The following is a 20,825-nucleotide window of genomic DNA, read 5'->3' as shown; positions in this document are numbered from 1 at the left end:
TTTGTACATTTTTCCACTCTATCCGAGATATGACAGGAGAATTCGGTAGACCATGATGTCGCTTGTCAAATGGGTGGCCTTGAGTGGGAATCTGGGAGTCCATACTGTATTCTGGTCAGCAACCAGATATGACGGAGAGATGAAGAGGATTGAGGGGAGGATGTGAGGAAGCAAAGTAATAGTATGTGTAAGTTTCTATATGTTATTTACCATGATACAGACCGGTGGGTACTCGGTGGTGGGAGGCGCTCGGAGTAGCCACGACAAGAAAGGACCTTAAGGAATGTTGCAGTAGCGCTTTGTTACCCATTTGCTTGGCATCATCGCCGGACGTAATACAAAGGATTATTCACTAGGTGAAGGGATCAAAAGGAGATGCAAAGCTGCAAGGACTGCCAACATCGCAAAGTCAATCGCGTGTATGAGCGGATCGTTCCGTTGGAAATGCCCTACCCTGCAACCCGATCAACCTTTTGCTTCGCGTCGTCTGAATTAGTCCAAGTCCAAGCGTCGACCCAGCTGCTACGTTATCAAACTTGCTTCTCTCTCCATTATGCATACATACAAAGCAAGCATACCATCTCCAGATCCTCCCCTTTTCTCATCCTCTTTCCATCTTCCCGATACCTTCTCCTGAACCCTGAGTATTCCCCTTTCCCGACGCCTTCTCTCTGGGTTGATTGAACCATGGATTTCACTTCTCCAATATCCGTTTTCCCATTTGTTAAGGTCCCATTGACGGAATAGAGTAGTAAGGATTGATCGTCCGAAAGATGAAGAGGGGTATGCGTTCTCAAAGATACTTCTTCCTCCCTTTAGGGGATTAGGGATGGCTGGAACCGGAAGGGCGGGGGAATTAGTCGAGAGACATATCTAACCCTAAGGTGAGTAGTTTGGTATCTTATGGTTAATGGGGTATGAAGTGTTTGTACGGAAGTGCACATCCAAGTCAAGTAGTGGACAGCTATATGGGAAGATCTTCTCCCGATTGTATATACAGAAATGGCGCACAGCTATGCTAATGCTTTCGCTGGTATACAGTTCATAAACCACGTCACTTCTTTATCGCCCAAACGATCATCTCCATCAACCTTAACCCGACTCTATACGATCCAATCCGATTTAACGCCCTTGAGGCGCCTCTCCAGATTGAATCGATACTCGTTTCACATCACGATTACAGATCCGAGTATGAGCTGCGGGTTCAGGTCTTATGGCCAGACGATCATTTTTCATCCCTTAAAAAGGACGAAGATATCGGATTTGTCATTTACGGATAAGAAGTTATCATTCAAAGGTATCATTTAGAGCGCAATTCCATACCTTGCTTTTCCTTCCCTCTTCTACCCACCACAGGTGGACTACGGAAGATCGCGCGAAGAAAGAAAAAGACATCCTTCTGCCCTTGGATTACAAGGAAAAGGAGGATATCAGGAAAACGCGTTTCTTCGTCTGACCTCATTCCAAGAGTGGAGAGAACATCTCATACCCCCCTTTATCTCTCGGGCATCCCAAGGTTAATCTGTTTATTACTTTGCTTTTGCTTTTGTTGGATTGGTCATTGGGAGATACGCTTGACGTTCGTTCAACCCGGAAAGAATGAATGAGGGTTATTGGTGTGAATCTCAGCGTTTACGAGATCATCGTATTGGTGAGGACAGGGGGATGGGAAGGAACAGAGGGAGATACACTTTTTTTACCCGGGTGAAAAAGTATATATGCTTTTGGTTAATCCTTCTTATCAAAGAGGGATGAAAGCTGATTTGGTATGGGGTTTTGCTTTTCTTCAAAATCTTTTGATTTCCTTTCTTCTTGGTTCAACTGTGTTCGCTAAACCCTTTTCATCAACGATTATCCAAACACTTGATCTATTCCTTTTTTCCCCTTATAAGAAGAGGCTAGACATCCCTTATGTTTCTCTCTTTCTCACCTCCTTCCTGATATTCCCTTACGGCTCAGAGATCACCTATTGGCCTTTTGTAGATCGGGTCGGAAATGGAAGTTGATCCCTCTGATCTCAGAAAGATTACATCGGCGAAGAGATTTCTTTCGGAATCTAGAGTCATGTTTTACTCGTTGCTTCATACCGATTTTTCTCTTTTGCGTTCTTACTGTGTGATCTGACCTTCCTTTACCCTCGATGAGAGGATTCTCAACAGGTAGGAGAGCTGATAAGGAGGGATATGCGGAGTGCGGATAGGCAAGGTGGACGAAAGATGAGATGGATGCGTGTTATTAAACTGGATTGATTGATCGAATTGTCTTTCTACGTTCTTGGTGGATAATGTTTATGGTGGTTGAACCGAGGGAAGAGATGGAGGGATTGCAGGGGAGGATTGCAAAGTCCAGAGAACCTGTTCAACTCTTTCATACTCTTCCTCTGTATATCCACCTATCCGGTCCATCGTTTTATACTTTCACTTCATCTAGTGTGTCAGGAGTGGATACCCCTGCTACTATGCAATGTACTTCCGAATGCATACCATGATACCAACATTATACAACCGATTTGAGAGTTTGAGGACCTAAGTAGACTTGTTACTACTACTTAATGATCTGAAAAATTCATTATACGCGTTCTCGATATCGAATAACATCTGTAAGCAAATACAGAATCCACAGATATCAGTAACGTCAGATTGATGAGGCAAGACAGGGTGGTGCGCTCACCTGTCTAGATTGTTCTTCCGTTATCTCATCACTCGCTTTCATCGCATTGAGCGTTATAAGCCTATCCACCATAACGAGTTAGTTGTCCGTGTGTCATACACCAGATATGCAATGTCGATGCTCACCAATGCAAGATCTTAGCTCTACCTTCCCATTCACCACTCCCCTTAAACCTGGAATATCCACTCATAAGATCTGTAAGGAAAGGGTGAAGTTGATCTTTCGCTTTGAGATTGAGTTTGAGAGCGTCCATGAATGTTATGAATGACTGGAATAGGACGATGTCAGTGGGTAGATCCATGCGAAAGCCGCAAAACGTTAAGAGTTCGAACAGAAGAATGGATGGATATCTCGATGAGAAGATGAAAATATTCGTGTCATGACTTAGCCATCATTGCTCACCTGAGTAGTCTCAGCAACCCATTTACCAGCTTCTGCCCCTCCATCCGTAGCTTCAGCTGAATGTTCAACGGTAGCTGGGACCCCGACAGTCAGACGATGTAATGCTGCGGGATGATCCATCTGTATGTTGAAGACAGCATTGGTCGTTAATATGTCAGCTCCAATCGCATTAAGTATATCAAGTACTGTGTAGTGACCTTGAACTCAACTCACCTTGAATCGCTTCATGAACACTTCCACCCCTCCTATTTCATCCCCAACGAGCTTCATTAACGACTTGTACTGAGCCAACAGCTTGATACATGCCGGTGCGTACCTTTCATATACCTATCAGCATACTGCACGACAAGTACAATGAGACGCTTACTCTTTCCCATTGACCGAGTCCCTCACATAAGCTCTTTCTAGATACTCCAAACTGACGATGATGCTATACAGCGTAGCCAGGTTCTCGGTCTTCTCCCGCTCAGCATTCGTGGTCCATAGTCGGACTTCTTCATCGAGGTTCATCATATCATGGATGCGATGAGCTGAGAGCTGGTGTTGACTATGTGTAAGTGACTATATGATGATGATGTATGTACCATATGAGATATGAGATATGGGATATGATGCTGATGATGCGGATACGGTTAATCGCGCTTAATTCATTCGATTCGCTCTTGTGCACTTCCCTACTCTCCTTTATTCAGACATCAACATCATTGTAAATACCCAATTGCATACCCCTGCTCATCAATCCATCTTGCTTTGTACAACCTGACAAGAGATCAAGAACAAACAATGCTTGAACGGCTTGATACGTTGTATATCACATCAATCTCTTTCATATAAAACAACTCAGTAGATGAACGGATTGACCGCCTTAACCAAGAACTCTTTAATTGCTATTGTGAATAGTCAGAAGACACGAAATTACCAGCTCTACACTTGTGGTCTGAAATCGACATATGGAAATAGGACTATCCAAAGAAGGTTAAAACTGTAGTATCTCAGAAGGTTCAAGGGCAGATTTGACATACAGTGTATAGATATGACGGGAGATAGTCTCGGTGAATCCTCAAGGAGTGTTACACATCCTCATGCTCATCACAATGATGCGAACGTGGTGACTGATGCAGGGAATGCAAATGGAAAGGGAAAAGGCAAAAGTAACGGTAATGGAAATGGTAATGGTGAGCCGTGTTTCTTCGTATTGATAATTTGTTTCAATGTAAAAGGAATCGCTAACTGACAGACCACTTCCTTGGAATTCAATCAGGCGAAATTCATCCTATGGTTGATTTCACCGCAGGTGTAATAGCAGGTATGTCCTTCCAACAATCTTTCGAAATGATTCGTAAATTCGAGAAAACTGGCTGATTGATGTGGATCGTTGGGAGTATAGGTGCAGCGGGATTACTCGTTGGACAACCATTCGATGTCGTCAAAGTACGATATCAGACGCCAGAGTATGCAGGGAGATACAAATCGACTTTTGGCGCTCTAGGTATGTGTCTCATCGACCTATATGACTGTCAAGAACACCGCGACTGATAGTATGAATGTGTTACAGGTGCGATCGTGAAGGAAGAGAAAGTAAAAGGGTTGTTCAAAGGGGTTACATCACCGATGGTCAGTTCCATTTATTGAATACCATTTCAAATTTGAGAGCAACGGCTGATAGGCCTTTGTGTATCTGACCTTGTGTCGGAATAGGCTGGAATAGCATTCGTAAGTAGCCTAAAATGCGTGCATAAATCATTCATGGGATCTAGCTAAATAGCGAACAATCTGGACAGATAAACGGAGTGGTTTTCACATCATATTCGTTCTTTATGAAACTTCAATTATCACCCGATCAGATCAACGAACCGAACCTAGGTCAGATATTCTTGGCTGGAGCAGGAAGTGGTGTTGTCGCTGCGTAAGTAATCATCCCATTGTGACATACATATACCCATCTTTTCGGATATATGATTCGAAAATTGAGGACTAACGATCTCGTTTGTTATAGAACTTTGACCTGTCCAATCGAGTTGATAAAGGTATGTTCTAATCATCCAACTAAACATCGTGACCTCCTTTTGTAATCTCGCTATTCATGTTGGACTGAGGATTGATAATCGTATGCTCTTTACCCTTCAGATCCGCGAGCAGTCCGCCCCACCTCATGTGAACACCTCAACCCTGGGAGTGATCAAGCACATTATACGCACGGATGGATTTAGAGGACTGTTCAGGGGTTTAAACGCAACCGCATTGAGAGATTTGGCTTATGGACCGTATTTCTTCACGTGAGTGATAAATCAGTCATCCGTCGTTCATCTACGAGAGATACAAGCAGAATCGTTTGGTATGATCTGGTCTGATATCATGATTTGACTAATTCAGCTACGAAGCGACTTTACGTTTGTTCAAATATATAAAAACGCCTCCTTTACCTGAGAACACACGCAAACACGAGGGACACACGTTGATCGATGAGGCTGAGATGGAATTGTCGAGTGGATTGAGCTGGCCGGAATTGATGGCTGCTGGTGGGATAGCTGGAGTGACAGCATGGCTGGTAAGTGTCGTTGATCTCTCATATTCATCAGGCTATACACCGACGTGCAAGGCGTAAGATGCAAATCTCTTTGATTGCTCATTTGTATGTGGGGAATCATCTGGTCATTCTCATGAGCCTTACAAATCAGATTGATGGAGTTAAACTTCACATTGAGTTGCGGTTGACCATGCTCTGCGTTTCTAGGCAACATTTCCAATAGATGTATTCAAGACTCGAATCCAATCAGCTTCATGGCCCTCCGATAGCCCGTCAAACCCTTCGAATAGAGCTGTATCTGTACGTCCCACTCTATGGAAAGTAGCTGCGGATGCTGTAAGGCAGGAAGGATGGAAAGTCATGTTTGCTGGTTTGGGACCGACGTTGATAAGGTGAGTACATCATAGTTGGTTGGTGCCTGATAGACTAGACCACACGAAATGAGCTGATTATTGGTCATTATCATGTTGTCTGATAGAGCTGTACCTGTAAGTCTTATCTGTCATCTTGTCCAACCTCTCTACAACTAGTACAGTCTTCACGAATGCTTATCGCTAACATTGTTGTGCGTACATAGACGAATATGGTCATTTTCTTGACTTTCGAAGCGTGTGTTGCGGGATTATCATAAGTCGTATCTAACTTGTTGGTGGTTGAATCATCCGGTTTGGTAGAAATTAGAGTAATGTCAAATTCGTTTTATGACAACAATCAGCACATCATATTATCATAACATATCCTCGCTTATCTATTACCTTCTATAGTAATCAAGTATATCTGCATTTCACTTTATACCTTATACCTTTTGATGGCATGCACTGTACTTTGAATTGATTGCGATCGTGTCTGTGACAGAATTAGATGTAAACATCCCCCCATGGTGAGCAATAAAGTTAACTCATGCTCATCGCATCCGATCCGATCCTTCCCCTTCCGATCCCGCCCAACACGATAAGGTACTTGTGCAGTTATCATACAGTACTCACCTTATCAACCCAACCAACGCATTGTTGTACGACTATCATTTCCTTACGGCACGTACCTACCGTACCTACCGTGTCACCCGTAACTCGTAACTCGTAACTCGACTTGTGACCTGGGTGGCGTATAACATTAATTCAACTGTTCAACTTTAAAAATTGCATGTTTATCTCTGTTGTTTGTCTCATCTGCATTCATTCAATCGTCCAATTGATCTCATACAGTAAGAAATGTACTTTACGTCGAAAGGACGTTGTAAAAAGTCAGCATAGGATGTGTTAGAATGATTTCATAAGATGGATACGTAGAGTACTCCAAATGAATACATGAATATAAACACCTATGTAAACAAATATACCAATGATTCAAATCAAAATGGTCAAAGGTCCGAATACGAAGATAATGTCCTATATATACAACTTGAAATAGATCGAATTGATGTACCAAGTTATTTGTACAGTTCCAAGAAAAGATTTTAGTAAGAAGATGTAAAATATAGGTATATACTAAGTAATTATTGTCCAAACTTGTATCCCCTAAATGATGTTCGAAAAGAAAAATCACAAAAAGAAGATATTGTCCGAATAAATCATTTGATGAACCAAGCATATGTCCATGGATCTACGCATATACTCTCCAACCTTCATTACCTTCTTCCAACTCGTCTTGTCCCTCATACCCCATTTCAGGAGATACATGTCCTAACAATTTCTTGTTCACAACACCGACCCCAGGAATGGGGACAGGGATAGGGAGAGGGAGGATATCCATAGCACCCAATTTCTTAGTAATGCTAGGAGGAGATAAAGATATAGGTGTGGAAATCACATCTTCCTCTTCTTCCTCTTCATCTTCATCAGAGTACAATCCCGGAGTAGGCGTGATCAATGCGAGTTTGCGTTCCAATGTCGGTCGTTGAATAGGTAATGTACCTCTCAGACCGTCGACATCTACGTGAATCGAAGTAGTCACGGCAGATAACAAAGGTCGATCGATCGATGAACTGCATCTTGATTTAGGAGGAGTAATTGGACCTTCTTCTTCTTCGTCTTCTTCCGAATCAGAGATATCCATCATTGCAGGATGTCGAAGTTGGCTTTCCTCGTCCAATTCCCTCTCTAGATCTTCGACGGTGTATGACTGTCGCAATCTTGATGATCTGTTGACTTCAGACGTAAAGCATGAGGGAGCAGTTAAAGTTTTTGGATATTCACCCAATGAGAAAGCTTTTCTCAATGATTTATCAGATAATCTACCTCTTTCTAAACCCTCCAACCACCTGCGTTTACCTTCTTCCCTCTCGTAGCGCATGCTGAGCTTTTTAATTTGGCTTATCCTCGAGGCGATCTGGGTAAGTCGAGCGAGCTGGGAGCTATAGGCCATCTGATCCTTGGCAGGTAAAGCATGAGCGGGAGGGATGGAAAGTAAGAATTCTCGAGGTGACACTGCCAGATTCCTAGACGAGTTTGATGAGGGAGAAGAAGCACATGTTGAGAAGACAGATGTGGATGGTGTGATAGGTGAAGGAGTAGAGTCGGAATCCGATTCGTCATCGGACATGGACTGTAATGATGACGAAGAGGAAGATCGGATTCGGGATACACTAGAGTTGGCCGTCCTCCTGTCCAAGATGTCACGGTTGATACCGCAGCCATCAATTATTCGGTTGATCTCCGATTGGACTTTTGAGAACTCCTCCATCTGTCTGAAAGTTTCCGAAGCGACTGCCCAAGGGAAGTAGGAGCATGGTAATTGTTCCTTGAGTAAAGGAAGAACGTATCGTCTGTAGGTGTCAACGAGTAATGACCGTGCTGCTCGTCGGTGTACTCGAGCGGGAGCACAGGGAGGAGCAGCGAGAGAAGGACGAGGAGGAGAGCATGTCGAGGAGCTCGGAAGCAATGGTGAGAGAAGGGACAGAAGGAGTGAAGAGGGGGTTCGACGAGGAGTAGATGGATTTGCAGCAGATGATGATGAGGCTGATGAGGTTGATGCGATACTTGATATGCTCGACCGGGGGGAGTTGGGAACGGTGGTAGGAGCAGTAAAAGAAAGTTGAACTTCTTCGACTACCCGTTGTAACTGTGCCGAACACGATATCGAAATGGGCAACGTGGTGGATGAGCCGTCGATGAAGTTGATAGTGATTGACAATGAAGGTAAGGAGAAAGTAACATCATCAATGATACCACATATCCAGCTCGATTTCTCCCCTAAGAGGACATTGGGACAATCAATATCCTCTTGAAGGCACAATGCCCTGTGAGCGAGAAGTGCAGGTGGGAGAGGCAGTGAGCGAGATCTGGCATAATAGGAATAGATGGTCTCGTCAGCTTAACATCAATACATTGTAGCGTCAAGGGGTGCTCACATATATGGGTGGCTGGGTAGGGGTAAGGTGAATAGGATAGTAAGAGGTGAAGGGTTTTCCAAAGTAGGCTGAGGTAGCAGACGGAGGAGCATTTTGGCCTGGAGATAGGGATAAGGTGTTGAAGAGGAATGGATAAAGTTTTCCGTCCTTTATTGCTCCACCTTTATAACTATATGTTACCAGGGGACAGACAGTGTGCGCAGCGTGGTGGATAGGATGGTGCGATACGAGTTGTGTAATGCCGAGTCACCGTTGATGCAGATCCTTGTCCTAATTGCCCAGAGAGATCGACGGGTTGATGAGACTATCTAGTTTGGTGAAATGAGTGTGATTGTGGTTGAATGAGTGAGTGAGTGAGTGTGGTACGGGATGATCAGACAATGGTGTCAGAATAACGTTATCTTTGCTATTCTTGATGGCGGTTGAGAGTCCCGTTTTGGTATATCGTTGAGATAAAATGTGTCTGGTCGGAATCGAGATTGACGGAGATTACGTTGATAAGAATTATTTCCCAGATGATGTTGAGGAAAGGAAGAAGATAGTTATATCAAGAAAGATATATGTATGTTCTATGTATGTAGGAAGGATGAAGTAGACGGGAAGATGGTTGAAACACGAGATCAAAGTAAGAACGGGAAGAGTGGGAAAGACGGGTCTCGCCTCGTTCGTTTGCTCCTATTTAACGATGGTCGAAATGCGGGTTGACGTTTTCGTTTTTGTTTTCGTTCTTTGTGCTATGCACTGAAAGAGAGAAGTCTTGTTCTACTTCTTATTCCTATCTGACGAATCGATTCAAAATCCCATTCCCACCTGTTGATCTAAGCTGATTTGTTCTTGCTTCAGACAAAAGAAGTGATATGATATATATCAAAGGTATTGATCGTCCGTGAGAAAAAAAAAAACGGGAGTGAGTGAAGAGGTGAAAGAAGAACAGGTGAAGGCGATCAAGAGACAAAGCTAGTCCAGCTTTCGATGAGCGATGATCTGTTGAAGGGCTGGGTGAAAGTGAATTATAGTAAGATTGAACTTGTGCTGTATTGATTATATAGGATGTGAGATATCAATGTTCCTCGTCGATAGGTTTTTCTCGTGGTGAAGTAAGCCTAAATTGGATCCTAATCCTAATCCTGATCTATCCGATCTATTGATCTATATATGCCGTGGAATGATTGAATGGGTGAAAATGACAAACAGAAAGAAGAGATGGATGATCTTTGTCTCTCTGATTCCAATTGAAGGTGAGACCGGGTCTTTTAATTCTTATGAGAGATCCAGAAGATTGGGATAAGTCGAAAGTCAATTGTTGAGTGCTTAGTGTTTAAGATTTGATGATGGAATAAAGATGAGGTGGAGCGGAAATGGAAGAAGAACAAAGATCGATTTGAGGATATGGGAGAGAGAGAGGAAAGATAATGAATTGGGAAGAGATGTTATGATGAGCTTAAAGGAAAACCTGCATTCGTCTTTCATTACATGAACACGTTTTGTTCGGATGATCACACTGTGTTAGGTTATTTGTGTCATTTTAAAGTGCACTTGGATGTACCTGGACAGTTACAGTTACCGCAGCGGACAAGCCTAAGGAAACCCTACTCGACCCCCTTTTCCCTTTTCTTTCTGTGCGTTTTAAAAACCAACTTTGTTAGCGTTCTGATCTTTTTGATCGATTCTGGACTTTCTACTTTCTGCTGTTGACCGAACTAATGGGTCTAGTCGATCGTGCATTCCTGATGTATCCTACTGCGATTCCAAGTGAAGCGAACAGCGAGACATCAGATCCCCCCCTCTATACACCCTATATGCAGGGTCCCTGTTTGGATGGAGCCGCTAAAAGGTATTTCGGAAAAAAACATCTCAATAAACTCCCGAAATCGAAAAAAAAGAAATGAGAAATTCCTATAAGGTTACCGATGAACCGATGAACGACTTAGGTAATTTTGCGCCCATTACTCATTCCACATCCCACGCGAATAACATAAACAAGCCTCTTGCTGATGTACTGTATGTACTCTGTAGATAGCATGCGCATGGAAGCCACACTTTGACGGGTACGAAATAAAATCCATCCATCCCGTTGAATACGGTATCGCATTACCTTGTGCTGTACGACATTCCATGTCATCGCATCATCACAATTTTGCATACATACAGATCGCTTGAATTGATGGATTGATTGATTTTGCATTGATGGATTGTCGAAGTGAGATTGGATTTGATGGATGCGAGACACTGTTTCATTTGTTCAGGTATCAAATTGGAGTGGGAATAAGATATTTATTGCAGGTTGCGGACAATGTTATTCCGAACAATCAATCATCAATCAAATGTATATCTAGATCTAATCAAAGGAATGCACAAGATGCAGTGTGTTGATGTCGATCAAAGGGGTGATGGGACCGTGCATCAATCAAAGTGTGTGTGTGAGTGGTATGGGGGTTATCTGTGCGTGATCGGCAGCGTGGATAACGTACCACCCTCAAAGGATGTCTGAGCGGGACTGAATGGGATTGATGGCACAGCATGGTAAGAGTACGCGTATGCCACTCACAGAGCACGACAGATAACGAAATGGATCCATGCAATGATAACATCCACATTCCTTATCATCATAAATCCATAAATCTATAAATCACGCATCCCTCGTAACTTACACCACGGGTGTTCGGCGTCGACTATATAGATCGCACTAAAGAAGAACGCTATCGCCGTAGTGCCATATTCGTCAGACGTTATCTTTTGGGGATTGATAGAAACTTATACAAAATACAGTAATGGAAAGTGAGACATCCTTAGTGTTATGATATCATCATCTAGATAAAGCTAGGATGTCTTGCATCCGTCTCGGAATATGGAGTGGGAATCGAAAGAAAATGATAACTCTCGGCTCTTGCATTCTCATGCCAAAGTAGATCATGTCAACTCAAAGTGGGCTCTATGGTAACTAGGTCAATCGGTATAGGAAGGAATCTGTACGAGCGGTTCACAGTGAAAAAAAAGGAAAACTCTATCTCTTCTTAGTGCAATCGTACCTGTTGTACGGAAATTGCTTTTATAGTAGTAAGAGGAACCTACCCTGAAATTCCAATCTTGCACTTGAATCCAATTCGCATCTGGTTAGACTGATTTGACGCGCGTTGCGTGTCGTGGCTTATCTTTCGTTGTCTCACGCGCATTTTTGATAATGGCGCCTAGCTAGTAGACAGGCCAAGTACTTTGTAGAGCGTGAAAGAAGAAGCATGCATCTCACTCATCGAACCAAGAGAGAGATCTTGGATCCTCTGACCTCCTTCTCCCATCTATCTCCCTATCCTGAACTTGTTCGTTCCTATGTTCCCTATTTATGTCTGTTGGTAGCGTGGCCGAGTGGTCTATGGCGCTGTGTTCAGGTATAGTTAGTTATTTTACTTCGAACCGCAGTCTTCGGGCGCGGGTTCGAATCCCGTCGCTGCCACGTGATTTATATCTATTTTGCTTGGACTCTCATCCTCTGTCCTTCTGGTTCTTATTGTCACATTAGGGGTTTTTCAACTTTTTTTCTCAATGCATCCTTTCGCTTTCTCTAGACAGTTAAACCAAGTTCTATGATTTTTTTTCTCTGAGAGCGCAGACATGTATTGGAATTGTACGTACTTTAAAAGGCTGTCGCTAGATATCACCGTACAACTTTTACCGGAATTCTCTCACTCCGAGTATACGTAATGTTTACGGTATTTCCATATGTCCATGACATGTGGACACTCTAAAATAGTACAATAAAACAGTACAAAATTTGCGGGATGGGATGAATACGAATAACGTACAAACGGGAAGTCACCCATACCGTACGGCTTTTCTGGGAGTCGTACACTTGCGAGAAACAATGTGGCTGATGAACAATGTTGATGACGATGATCAGGGTATGTAAAGTAAAGTCCAGAGCTTTGTTCTGGTCAAGACTTTTTCAACACTTATATTAGTAACAGCATGACGAGCACTGCTGGTGTTTCGCTAGAGTATCGTCATCATCTTCTTCATCGTACGATACGGTGATGGTGGGCTCTCCATATACATATCGATCGGTAAATGAATGAGGGTGAATCACCGTTGGCCCAATGAAATGAACAGCGATCTGAAGGAACAAGGAATGAAGAGAATGGTCATTGGAAGGATCTATTCACTGGCATGTGAGATGGCTTCTGGTGAACAATCGTGTTCGTGACAGTATACCATAAGTTAAGGGTATCTCATCAGACAGAGGAAGAGATACCATCGTCAGCTTGAGAAATTGCAGAGGGTATAATGATGTGCATGGTATATCTACATTTCATCTACCGCCTACTCTTCAGCCAGATCCCCGCCCTTATTCTGAGCCCTCTTCCATCGCTTCCCTTCCTCTTCACAGTTCCCATCCAATCCTAGACCTTCTTGATCCTTCAACCAATCTTTATAACTCTGTTGATTATCCGGTTTACTCAAGTATTCCCTCAACTTTGCATTTCTCATTTTCACTTCTTTCCTTCGCCATTCACTCAGACTCGAGGGGTTGACTACCCATATATCTACTTTATCCGAATCTTCCCCATCTTGTTGCTCTTGCTCTTGCTCTTGCCATTCTACATTTTCGTTCGTCGTCGAGACGCTATTGTCCAGACTTGCACTTGGACTACAATATCCCAGACCTTCATCGATCCTCATCTCCCTTAATACCTTCCCTACCGATCCTCTATTATTCGTCAAGACCGTCCAACCTTGTTGAAATCCCACTAAGAACGTCCGTAAGGTATGTATAGAAGGTAATTTGGATTCTAAAGATATACCCTTTGATGGTGGATTATTTGGATTTTTAGATCTTCTTTTCTTATCCTTGTTTTGATCCTTGTTTTTATTCCCGTTGAAATTCTTCTTCTGCTGTATTTCGTGTTTTTTTCGTTCTTGAACATCAACAATATCCAACATCTTCTTTACTACACCTACAAATCCTTTTTGAAATGATGTATGTACATCATCGACATTGAAGTTTTCTCCTGTATATTCAGGTGGTAAAATATTGATTTTCATGTCTCTGAGTATCGATCCTTCCTTTGAACTTTGGATAATATCCTTCCATCTGCTTCCTTGCCAGAAATCTTCCTTGGTATTTTCACTGCTGCTAAAAAGAATTTTGGCTCTGCGTTGTTCATCCTCTCCACCTATTATTTCAACTATCCCAGGTAACCTATTCCTCACTTCTTCCGTCACCCAAAATTCAACCTTCTTCCCACCATCATTTCCACGAATAGATGATAGGCGATCTAGCATTTCTTGAATTAAGGGATGTTTCATCTCCCATTCTAATTGATCTCTCAAATCTTTCGTAACCGGTATATGATCTGCCAGTACGACCTCTCCATCAGTGGTCAATTTGAGACTTCTGAATCGTTCTTCCAATTCTTGAGGAGTGGTAGGCAAATGAAGATGTGTTGAATCGCAACACAAAGCGACTAAGACCGATAAATCAAGTAAGATGTTGTTTGTTGGATGGATATCTGGACGTTTGGTTCGCTTAGGTATAATCCTCTGATCAGATGCTAGGATTAGGTCTATACCCATTGATCGGATAGTTTGAAATGTCTGATGAACCCTTTCGTCCTCGTACTCACCCTCCGGATGCTCTTCTAGTCGATTCAGAACGTATTTGATCCTGGGTGGTGGACATCCCTCAAAGCGTGGATATAGATGGGAAGCTTTGATGAGTGACTTGGCTTGAGTTATTAACGAGTTGATCAATTGAGGACTGGATGGTCCAGCGTTGTGAATATCATCTTCGGTGTGAATCTCATCATCATCGTCATCGTCGTAATCTGAATTCAAGTATGAATCTTGTTCTCTAAATTCAGCCATCAACCGAGATTCTTTAATCCTACCATCCAAAACACTCAGTCCAGTCAGCACCAGTTCAAAGATTGAAACAGGAAAGTGGTATATAAGAGATTTCACTCACTCACGTGTTCACTTTCACCCAGACCTTGCCTGCATCCTCAACCACATCCACCTTAATCTGCTGTACCTTCCTCTTCCTATTCTGCTCATCGTTTTGAGTCTGACACTCGAAATGTTGTCCGATCGAGATGATCGGCCATTGAGCATATTTAACCTGTTCCCATACTGCCTGGTAATACGGTATATTACTTGCTATTTCCAAAGGAGGTACCTCACTCTCAGCCAAACTATCGATGTAATCACGTTCGTTCTCTACTGCCAACAGGAATTTCTTCAATCCAACGATCGCAGATTGTTTATAAGAGTTGGGATGGTGCCAGTCTATAATCGGTGCCTTGTAAATCGCATCTTCACTTGATTCATTGATGAAATGCTGGATGGAATTTAAGATCTCGTTTATCTGATGTTGGGCTGATGATATTGTTTCCATATTTGGTCGAGTCTTCAAGTACTCGATGTAGCACTGGACGAGGAATCTCTCACAGAGATCTTTTCCATCATCGACTGACTGAAATCGTCTTGATCCGTCGACCAGTTCAGGGTAAAACCTTAAAATTGCCTAAACCACGTGTCAAAGGATCTGAACCGCAACGCACGGATCCAGACCCCCCTCTCCATTTGCACTGCACTGGTTGTTGGTGGTTGTTGTTTTTCTCAGAGTCGCGCTGGCAAATCATTCGTTCTCATTCTCATTCTCATCCTCACTCTCTCTACTCGCCAACTCGATCATTGACCAATACACTTCATATTCATCTGAATCAAGTCACTCTTTACTACACTATCAACACTACCCTAATCACAATGGAAGTCCTCGGTCACGTCAACAATCTCTCAGAGTACGCTCGTTCACTCAAAGATACCAGACTCTCATCTTTGAGACACCCTGGGGAGTTCTTCGATTATCAACGTGTCTCTCGACCTAAGGATATGCAAGAGTACCTCAAGAGGGCGAGCTATAACGTGTGAGTGGTGTTGAAACTAGCCACTTACTATGAAAGTCGATATATCTCTGGCCTGGCCACTCGTATGATACCGAAAACATGTGATCTTTGTTGACTCGCTGCTCTTATATCACACCACAGACGATACTTCTCAGCCAACTATGCGATCGTCGTAGCTCTCTTAGCTGTCTACAGCCTGATCTCCAACCCACTCTTATTGGTAGCATTGGGTTTCTTGATCGGTGGTTTCTTGTCTATCAACAGATTCGGTATGTCCCTCTCGCCTTACTTCAGCTGGGTAGTCACAATATATTTGGCAAAGCTGATGACGACGATGAGCAGTACCCGAACCTATCGAATTCAACGGTAAGGTCGTCACTCCTCAAAATCTCTACATCGGTCTTTTCGTCATTGGTAAGTCAGCTCCGCTACTCTCTCAGAAATGTATCAAGTTCAACCTGATAGAGTTTTCTCCGCCACCAGGTATCCCCCTCCTCTGGCTCGCTGCTCCCATTTCCACATTCTTTTGGCTGGTGGGTAGCTCAGGATGCCTCGTCGGCGCTCATGCTGGATTACTCGAACCTGGAGTGGAATCGTGAGTGATTTTGGTATCAACTTCCGCATACTGGATATTCATTGAAGCTGATGATAACGCACGATATAGTGAATATGAAGGCCTTGAGACCGTATAAACACTCCATTGGAGGATGCAGCAGTAGACAAAGAGGTGTTGGGGGTGTTCATTGCTTCAGAATATCGTTGACTCTGAGATCCTATAGATATCATTTTTTGATTCATCGTACCATTATTTATAGATTATTTCGGTTCATGCAGTTTCTCTTACTTGCTATTTCCACCAACTGTACCTTTACAATAGACCTCTCCTGGTCACATACTATGTACACAGTTGTGAGTCTGTGATTGCTATGTAAGTAAGATGATGGGAACAATGCTATCCCCTGACCCTGCCACGCGAGTGCCGCGTCATGCTTCATGCGCTCGAACACCATTCCTCCCTCACCTTGACCGTTTCTTGCATCTTCAGCTTGATACCACCCAGTAATTACCAATAGCCAGATACTACACTTACTACCGAAGCCACTTCTCAAACACGATGCCTCCCCGACCTATCAAAACACCCACGTTAGACTCCCTCCTCCCTCCCATTCTCGCCCTTTTGCCCAACGCCTATTCAGCCCATCAGAAATGTCTGACAACAACTGCCCGACTGGTCCATTCCAACCACCATCAACTGGCTGTCGAGATCCTCTTTGCGACCAGTAAAGAGCTGTTGAAGATCAACGAAGGGTCCAGTGGAGTTGAGTTGGGAGTGAGGATGATACAGATTATGAGTGAAGCTGAGATCAGAGTTGACGACAAGTCGAGAGGTGGGTGGGAAGACGTTCCTCTTCTGATTTCATATGAAGGGAGATGTGGTTCGTAAACCTTGACTGACATATCGACTGGACTTCCAACGCAGCATCAATCACTCAACTGCTCGCTTTGACACCCCCAACCGGACCATGGAGAAAGAAGTTAGCAGACGCAGCTATCAAGTGGTCTCAGCAATTCGGAGAATGTCCAACAGGTGATCCAAACTTGCATCATTATATTGGTGAGATGTACTACAAGGGTGAGTCGAGCTCTATGAGATCCTACTCCGGCTCTTTGTTGAGCAATGAGCTGTGCTGAGCCGTTTGAGCTGTATGTTGGATATACAGATCGAGCTTTCCCACTTGCCGAACAACATCTCCTTTCTTCGGGGAAACGAGACTCGGCTTTGACTTTGGCTCAGATGATGTATGAGTGGTGAGTCTTTTCACCTTGCTGTTAGGGGATCTTTTTGAGAAGACCGAGCTGATGATCACATGGACAGGTGTGATCATGGTAGACTCGATCCTGGACCTTATGCCGTCCGAGGGACATTACCGTGAGTACCAAAACATCTTCCTTACATAGCGGCAGCGGAACATCGTAATTCGGGTCATGCTGGTCATAGATAAATACCTGAAAACATCGCCTGTCATTGATTTTGCGACGAGATATATCCAGATTTTCATACAGATACAGATACTAAGCGTGTTGTGGCTCCAGATTCCTCGCCCAATCGCCCCCCTCGATCCTCCCAGCACTTACCTTCCTCACCTCATTCCTCTCCTTATTATCCTCCTCTAGCTCGGCGTACCACAAGAACTTCATCACTGCCATTCCATCACAAACGTCTTTTTCCCTTAACGAGGTCCACCTGACCACATCTCCGACATTGAACTTTTTGCAATTGGCTTTGATAACTGTACAACGTGCGCCTGCACCTGGAGTCAGCGGCGTAGCAGCTAGAGGCATGGACGGTGGGATCGCAAGAGAGTGGGAAGGGCTTTGTAGGAGGTATTCTAGGAATAGCGGAGTGAATGGAGTGTTGGCTCAGAAGGAGGTACAAGAGGTGAGTGTGAGGCTATACACTTTCCGCATGGCCGGCCATCTGTCTAAACGTATTGCTATCAATCCACTTCACATCCCTATACACGTCTCGTCAGTTGATTGTGGGTTCTTGCTGACAATCTTTCCTTTCTTTTGTTAATGCAGACCCTCATGCAAATCTCGACTGGGGTATTCCACATCCCACCACCAAGAGGTGCAGGCGGTAATGACCTGTTGCAAAACCTCATGGGCTCGCTTTTCGGTGGAGGGGGTGGTGGAGCAGGAGCCATCGGTGCTCGATAAGCTAAGCTGGGAGCTGCATCATGGAAGGAAAAAGGAATGAATGATTGAATCACAATCTAGTCGGTTGACGAGAATTATGCAGATTATGATATATCGAATGACACCCTTTCCTCCGGGTCAGTCCTTGATCAAACGTGTTACAGGCTGATATTGTACTAGCCAGCTATGACGCTGTGTCCTTGTTAAAGATGTTGGGTGTACATTAGCCCGACGAACTTTTGCGGGAAGCTCAACATACTGTACTGCAATGCGATGATTCGAGTAGCAGAAAGGAAGTATAACAATCCTTTCACTCTGTTTCTTATGACGCATCATCAGAGGTCCGTTGGGCATCCACTCTCGATCTTCTTGAAGATTCGCTTGGCCTGATATGCGCAAATGCCATATGACGATACTGACTGACTGATGCCTGATGTCATCCACCAATCACAATCCATTATATGTATATGGACATTCGATCCGAAATCCTTTCAACACCTCTACTAACCTGACACACATAAATGTACTTACCTTTCTCCCTGCCTATCCTTTTATCGAACTTTGACTTGCTCACCATGTCCCTCACAGAATGGACATTATAAGAAGCCCATTTTTGAGGAATATACTACTGTTATCTTGTATACCCAATCCGCAACCTTCTTCTCTTGCCACTGACTACTGTACAACCACCACGCCGTCATACTAGCGTTGATCTTATTCGTGGGACTCTTCTCGATTCCTTCAAACTATCGCTCTTTCTCTTTAGGTATTCCAAAATGACCAAGGACGCCTCGACCATCTCACTCTCAATTCCAAATCCACCCTCTACCACCGCTAGGTGGAGCAATATCGGCACTGGGGTAAGGCATTTCCAGCCTTCCGATTTCGAACGTACCATTCCTCAAGGTGATTATACCACTAAATTCGATAATCGATCGTTCGGATATCCGCCAATTGGAGTACACTCGACTCCCACCGCTCACGCTGAGGTACAGCCCAATACGCTGTCTACGGCGATGGGCGAAGAAAGGACATTTGAAGGGCTAGCCTCTGATCTCGCAAAGACCCTTGCGTTCAACGAGGGTGATATCAATGTAGTTGTCGATATCGATGATATGTCCGGACAGAAATCATATGATATGTACAGAAGACGAAATGCTCAACCTGCCATTCAGCCCATTCCACTCTCACCAGCTGTAGCGGGATCATTGAGTGAGAATGAGCGATCGATGGAGAGAAGCAATAGTAATAATAGCAACAATCCGTTCTTACCTGAAAAAATGAAGAGGGGTATCCAACATCAACACCCACACCGATACCAATATCCCCAGCCAGGTTCAATTGGACATGGAGATTGGTACTATATCACCCCGCATGATAGGAGTGGAAGTGACAAGTCAACTCAACTTGGTGAGATTGAGCAACAAGACGGCTATCCCAATGCCAACATTCAAACCTACAGGAACGTAGGAACTTTCCCAAGCATTGAAAACGGGAACGACATTTTTGCCATCACAGATGAACATCACGGTACAGTCCATTTGCGTCAACAAGATTACCACCCATCTTACATCCCAGAGCTCGAATCGAACATTCACACCTTACAGACCGAATTATCCTCTCTCAAGGAGGATTACACAACCATGGCTGATCGTAAAGAACACTATAAAGGGAAATACAACCAGACCTATACCGATCTAACAAACGCGAATGAACGAATCGATTCTTTGAACGGGAACATACGTGAATTCAAAGAGATGTATACCAAGGCCAGCAAAATTTCTCAAAGGAATTATACCGATTGGTCCAAATCGCAATCTATGATATTAGACTTGAACGGAAAGATCAAATCGCTCTTAAGTGATAAAGAAACTATGCAAATTAGGATTGAGGGATTGGAGAGTGATAAAGTGAGATTTTATGCTGACAATCATGCGTTGAGATCCGAGATGAAAGGGTTAGATGAACAAATTAGAACTTATCGAGATGGGAGTTATCAAGATGGACTTCGTATTGCAGAAGAGAAGATGTATAGTGAGAGCCTTCAGATGAAGGTAAGAGAGTTGGAAGATCGTATTCATAGGACCAGAGGTGGATCCCATTCCGACCACCAAGGGGAGGGTTATGAGAGATCGATTTATGGGGAAGGTGAGGATGAAAAGGTTTATAGGTATGAGGAGAGAGAACCAACTCAAGCTCAAGATGATCAAGCGGATCAAGCGGATCGATCCGAATGATGGCTCTTTCCGCTATAGCGTATGATGTGTACATGCAGGAT

General features: G+C 43.6%; 7 protein-coding genes across 7 annotated transcripts; 4 read left to right on the top strand and 3 right to left on the bottom strand.

Moving 5' to 3' along the window:
• Positions 1-2,525: 2,525 nt before the first annotated feature.
• I203_100628 (uncharacterized protein) lies at positions 2,526-3,585 on the bottom strand (the record flags this gene model as incomplete). Its single annotated transcript, XM_019150454.1, has 6 exons — positions 2,526-2,597; positions 2,671-2,731; positions 2,796-2,938; positions 3,073-3,192; positions 3,286-3,388; positions 3,440-3,585. 6 exons carry the CDS (start codon positions 3,583-3,585, stop codon positions 2,526-2,528), a joined length of 645 nt encoding a protein of 214 aa, XP_019000420.1.
• A 520-nt stretch (positions 3,586-4,105) lies between these two features.
• I203_100627 (uncharacterized protein) lies at positions 4,106-5,995 on the top strand (the record flags this gene model as incomplete). The annotated part of the gene is made up of 9 exons (XM_065516690.1): positions 4,106-4,247; positions 4,334-4,378; positions 4,460-4,561; positions 4,628-4,686; positions 4,854-4,978; positions 5,069-5,099; positions 5,200-5,348; positions 5,446-5,620; positions 5,807-5,995. 9 exons carry the CDS (start codon positions 4,106-4,108, stop codon positions 5,993-5,995), a joined length of 1,017 nt encoding a protein of 338 aa, XP_065373508.1.
• A 1,206-nt stretch (positions 5,996-7,201) lies between these two features.
• On the bottom strand, positions 7,202-9,040 carry I203_100626 (uncharacterized protein; the record flags this gene model as incomplete). Its single annotated transcript, XM_019150452.1, has 2 exons — positions 7,202-8,879; positions 8,949-9,040. The coding sequence occupies 2 exons, from the start codon at positions 9,038-9,040 to the stop codon at positions 7,202-7,204; spliced, it is 1,770 nt and encodes a 589-aa protein (XP_019000418.1).
• A 4,222-nt stretch (positions 9,041-13,262) lies between these two features.
• I203_100625 (uncharacterized protein) lies at positions 13,263-15,336 on the bottom strand (the record flags this gene model as incomplete). Its single annotated transcript, XM_019150451.1, has 2 exons — positions 13,263-14,826; positions 14,912-15,336. 2 exons carry the CDS (start codon positions 15,334-15,336, stop codon positions 13,263-13,265), a joined length of 1,989 nt encoding a protein of 662 aa, XP_019000417.1.
• A 371-nt stretch (positions 15,337-15,707) lies between these two features.
• Positions 15,708-16,539, top strand: I203_100624 (uncharacterized protein; the record flags this gene model as incomplete). The annotated part of the gene is made up of 5 exons (XM_019150450.1): positions 15,708-15,868; positions 15,989-16,116; positions 16,190-16,261; positions 16,331-16,442; positions 16,512-16,539. 5 exons carry the CDS (start codon positions 15,708-15,710, stop codon positions 16,537-16,539), a joined length of 501 nt encoding a protein of 166 aa, XP_019000416.1.
• Positions 16,540-16,961: 422 nt separating this feature from the next.
• I203_100623 (uncharacterized protein) lies at positions 16,962-18,568 on the top strand (the record flags this gene model as incomplete). The annotated part of the gene is made up of 6 exons (XM_019150449.1): positions 16,962-17,235; positions 17,328-17,480; positions 17,569-17,656; positions 17,724-17,777; positions 17,942-18,287; positions 18,431-18,568. The coding sequence occupies 6 exons, from the start codon at positions 16,962-16,964 to the stop codon at positions 18,566-18,568; spliced, it is 1,053 nt and encodes a 350-aa protein (XP_019000415.1).
• A 755-nt stretch (positions 18,569-19,323) lies between these two features.
• Positions 19,324-20,784, top strand: I203_100622 (uncharacterized protein; the record flags this gene model as incomplete). The annotated part of the gene is made up of 1 exon (XM_019150448.1): positions 19,324-20,784. One exon carries the CDS (start codon positions 19,324-19,326, stop codon positions 20,782-20,784), a length of 1,461 nt encoding a protein of 486 aa, XP_019000414.1.
• Between the last annotated feature and the right edge of the window lie 41 nt (positions 20,785-20,825).

Source organism: Kwoniella mangroviensis (assembly GCF_000507465.2).
Source record: "Kwoniella mangroviensis CBS 8507 chromosome 1 map unlocalized Ctg01, whole genome shotgun sequence".
NCBI classification, from domain to species: Eukaryota; Fungi; Basidiomycota; class Tremellomycetes; order Tremellales; family Cryptococcaceae; genus Kwoniella; species Kwoniella mangrovensis.
Note: the sequence above shows the minus strand (reverse complement) of the source record. Positions and strands in the feature narration are given on the sequence as shown.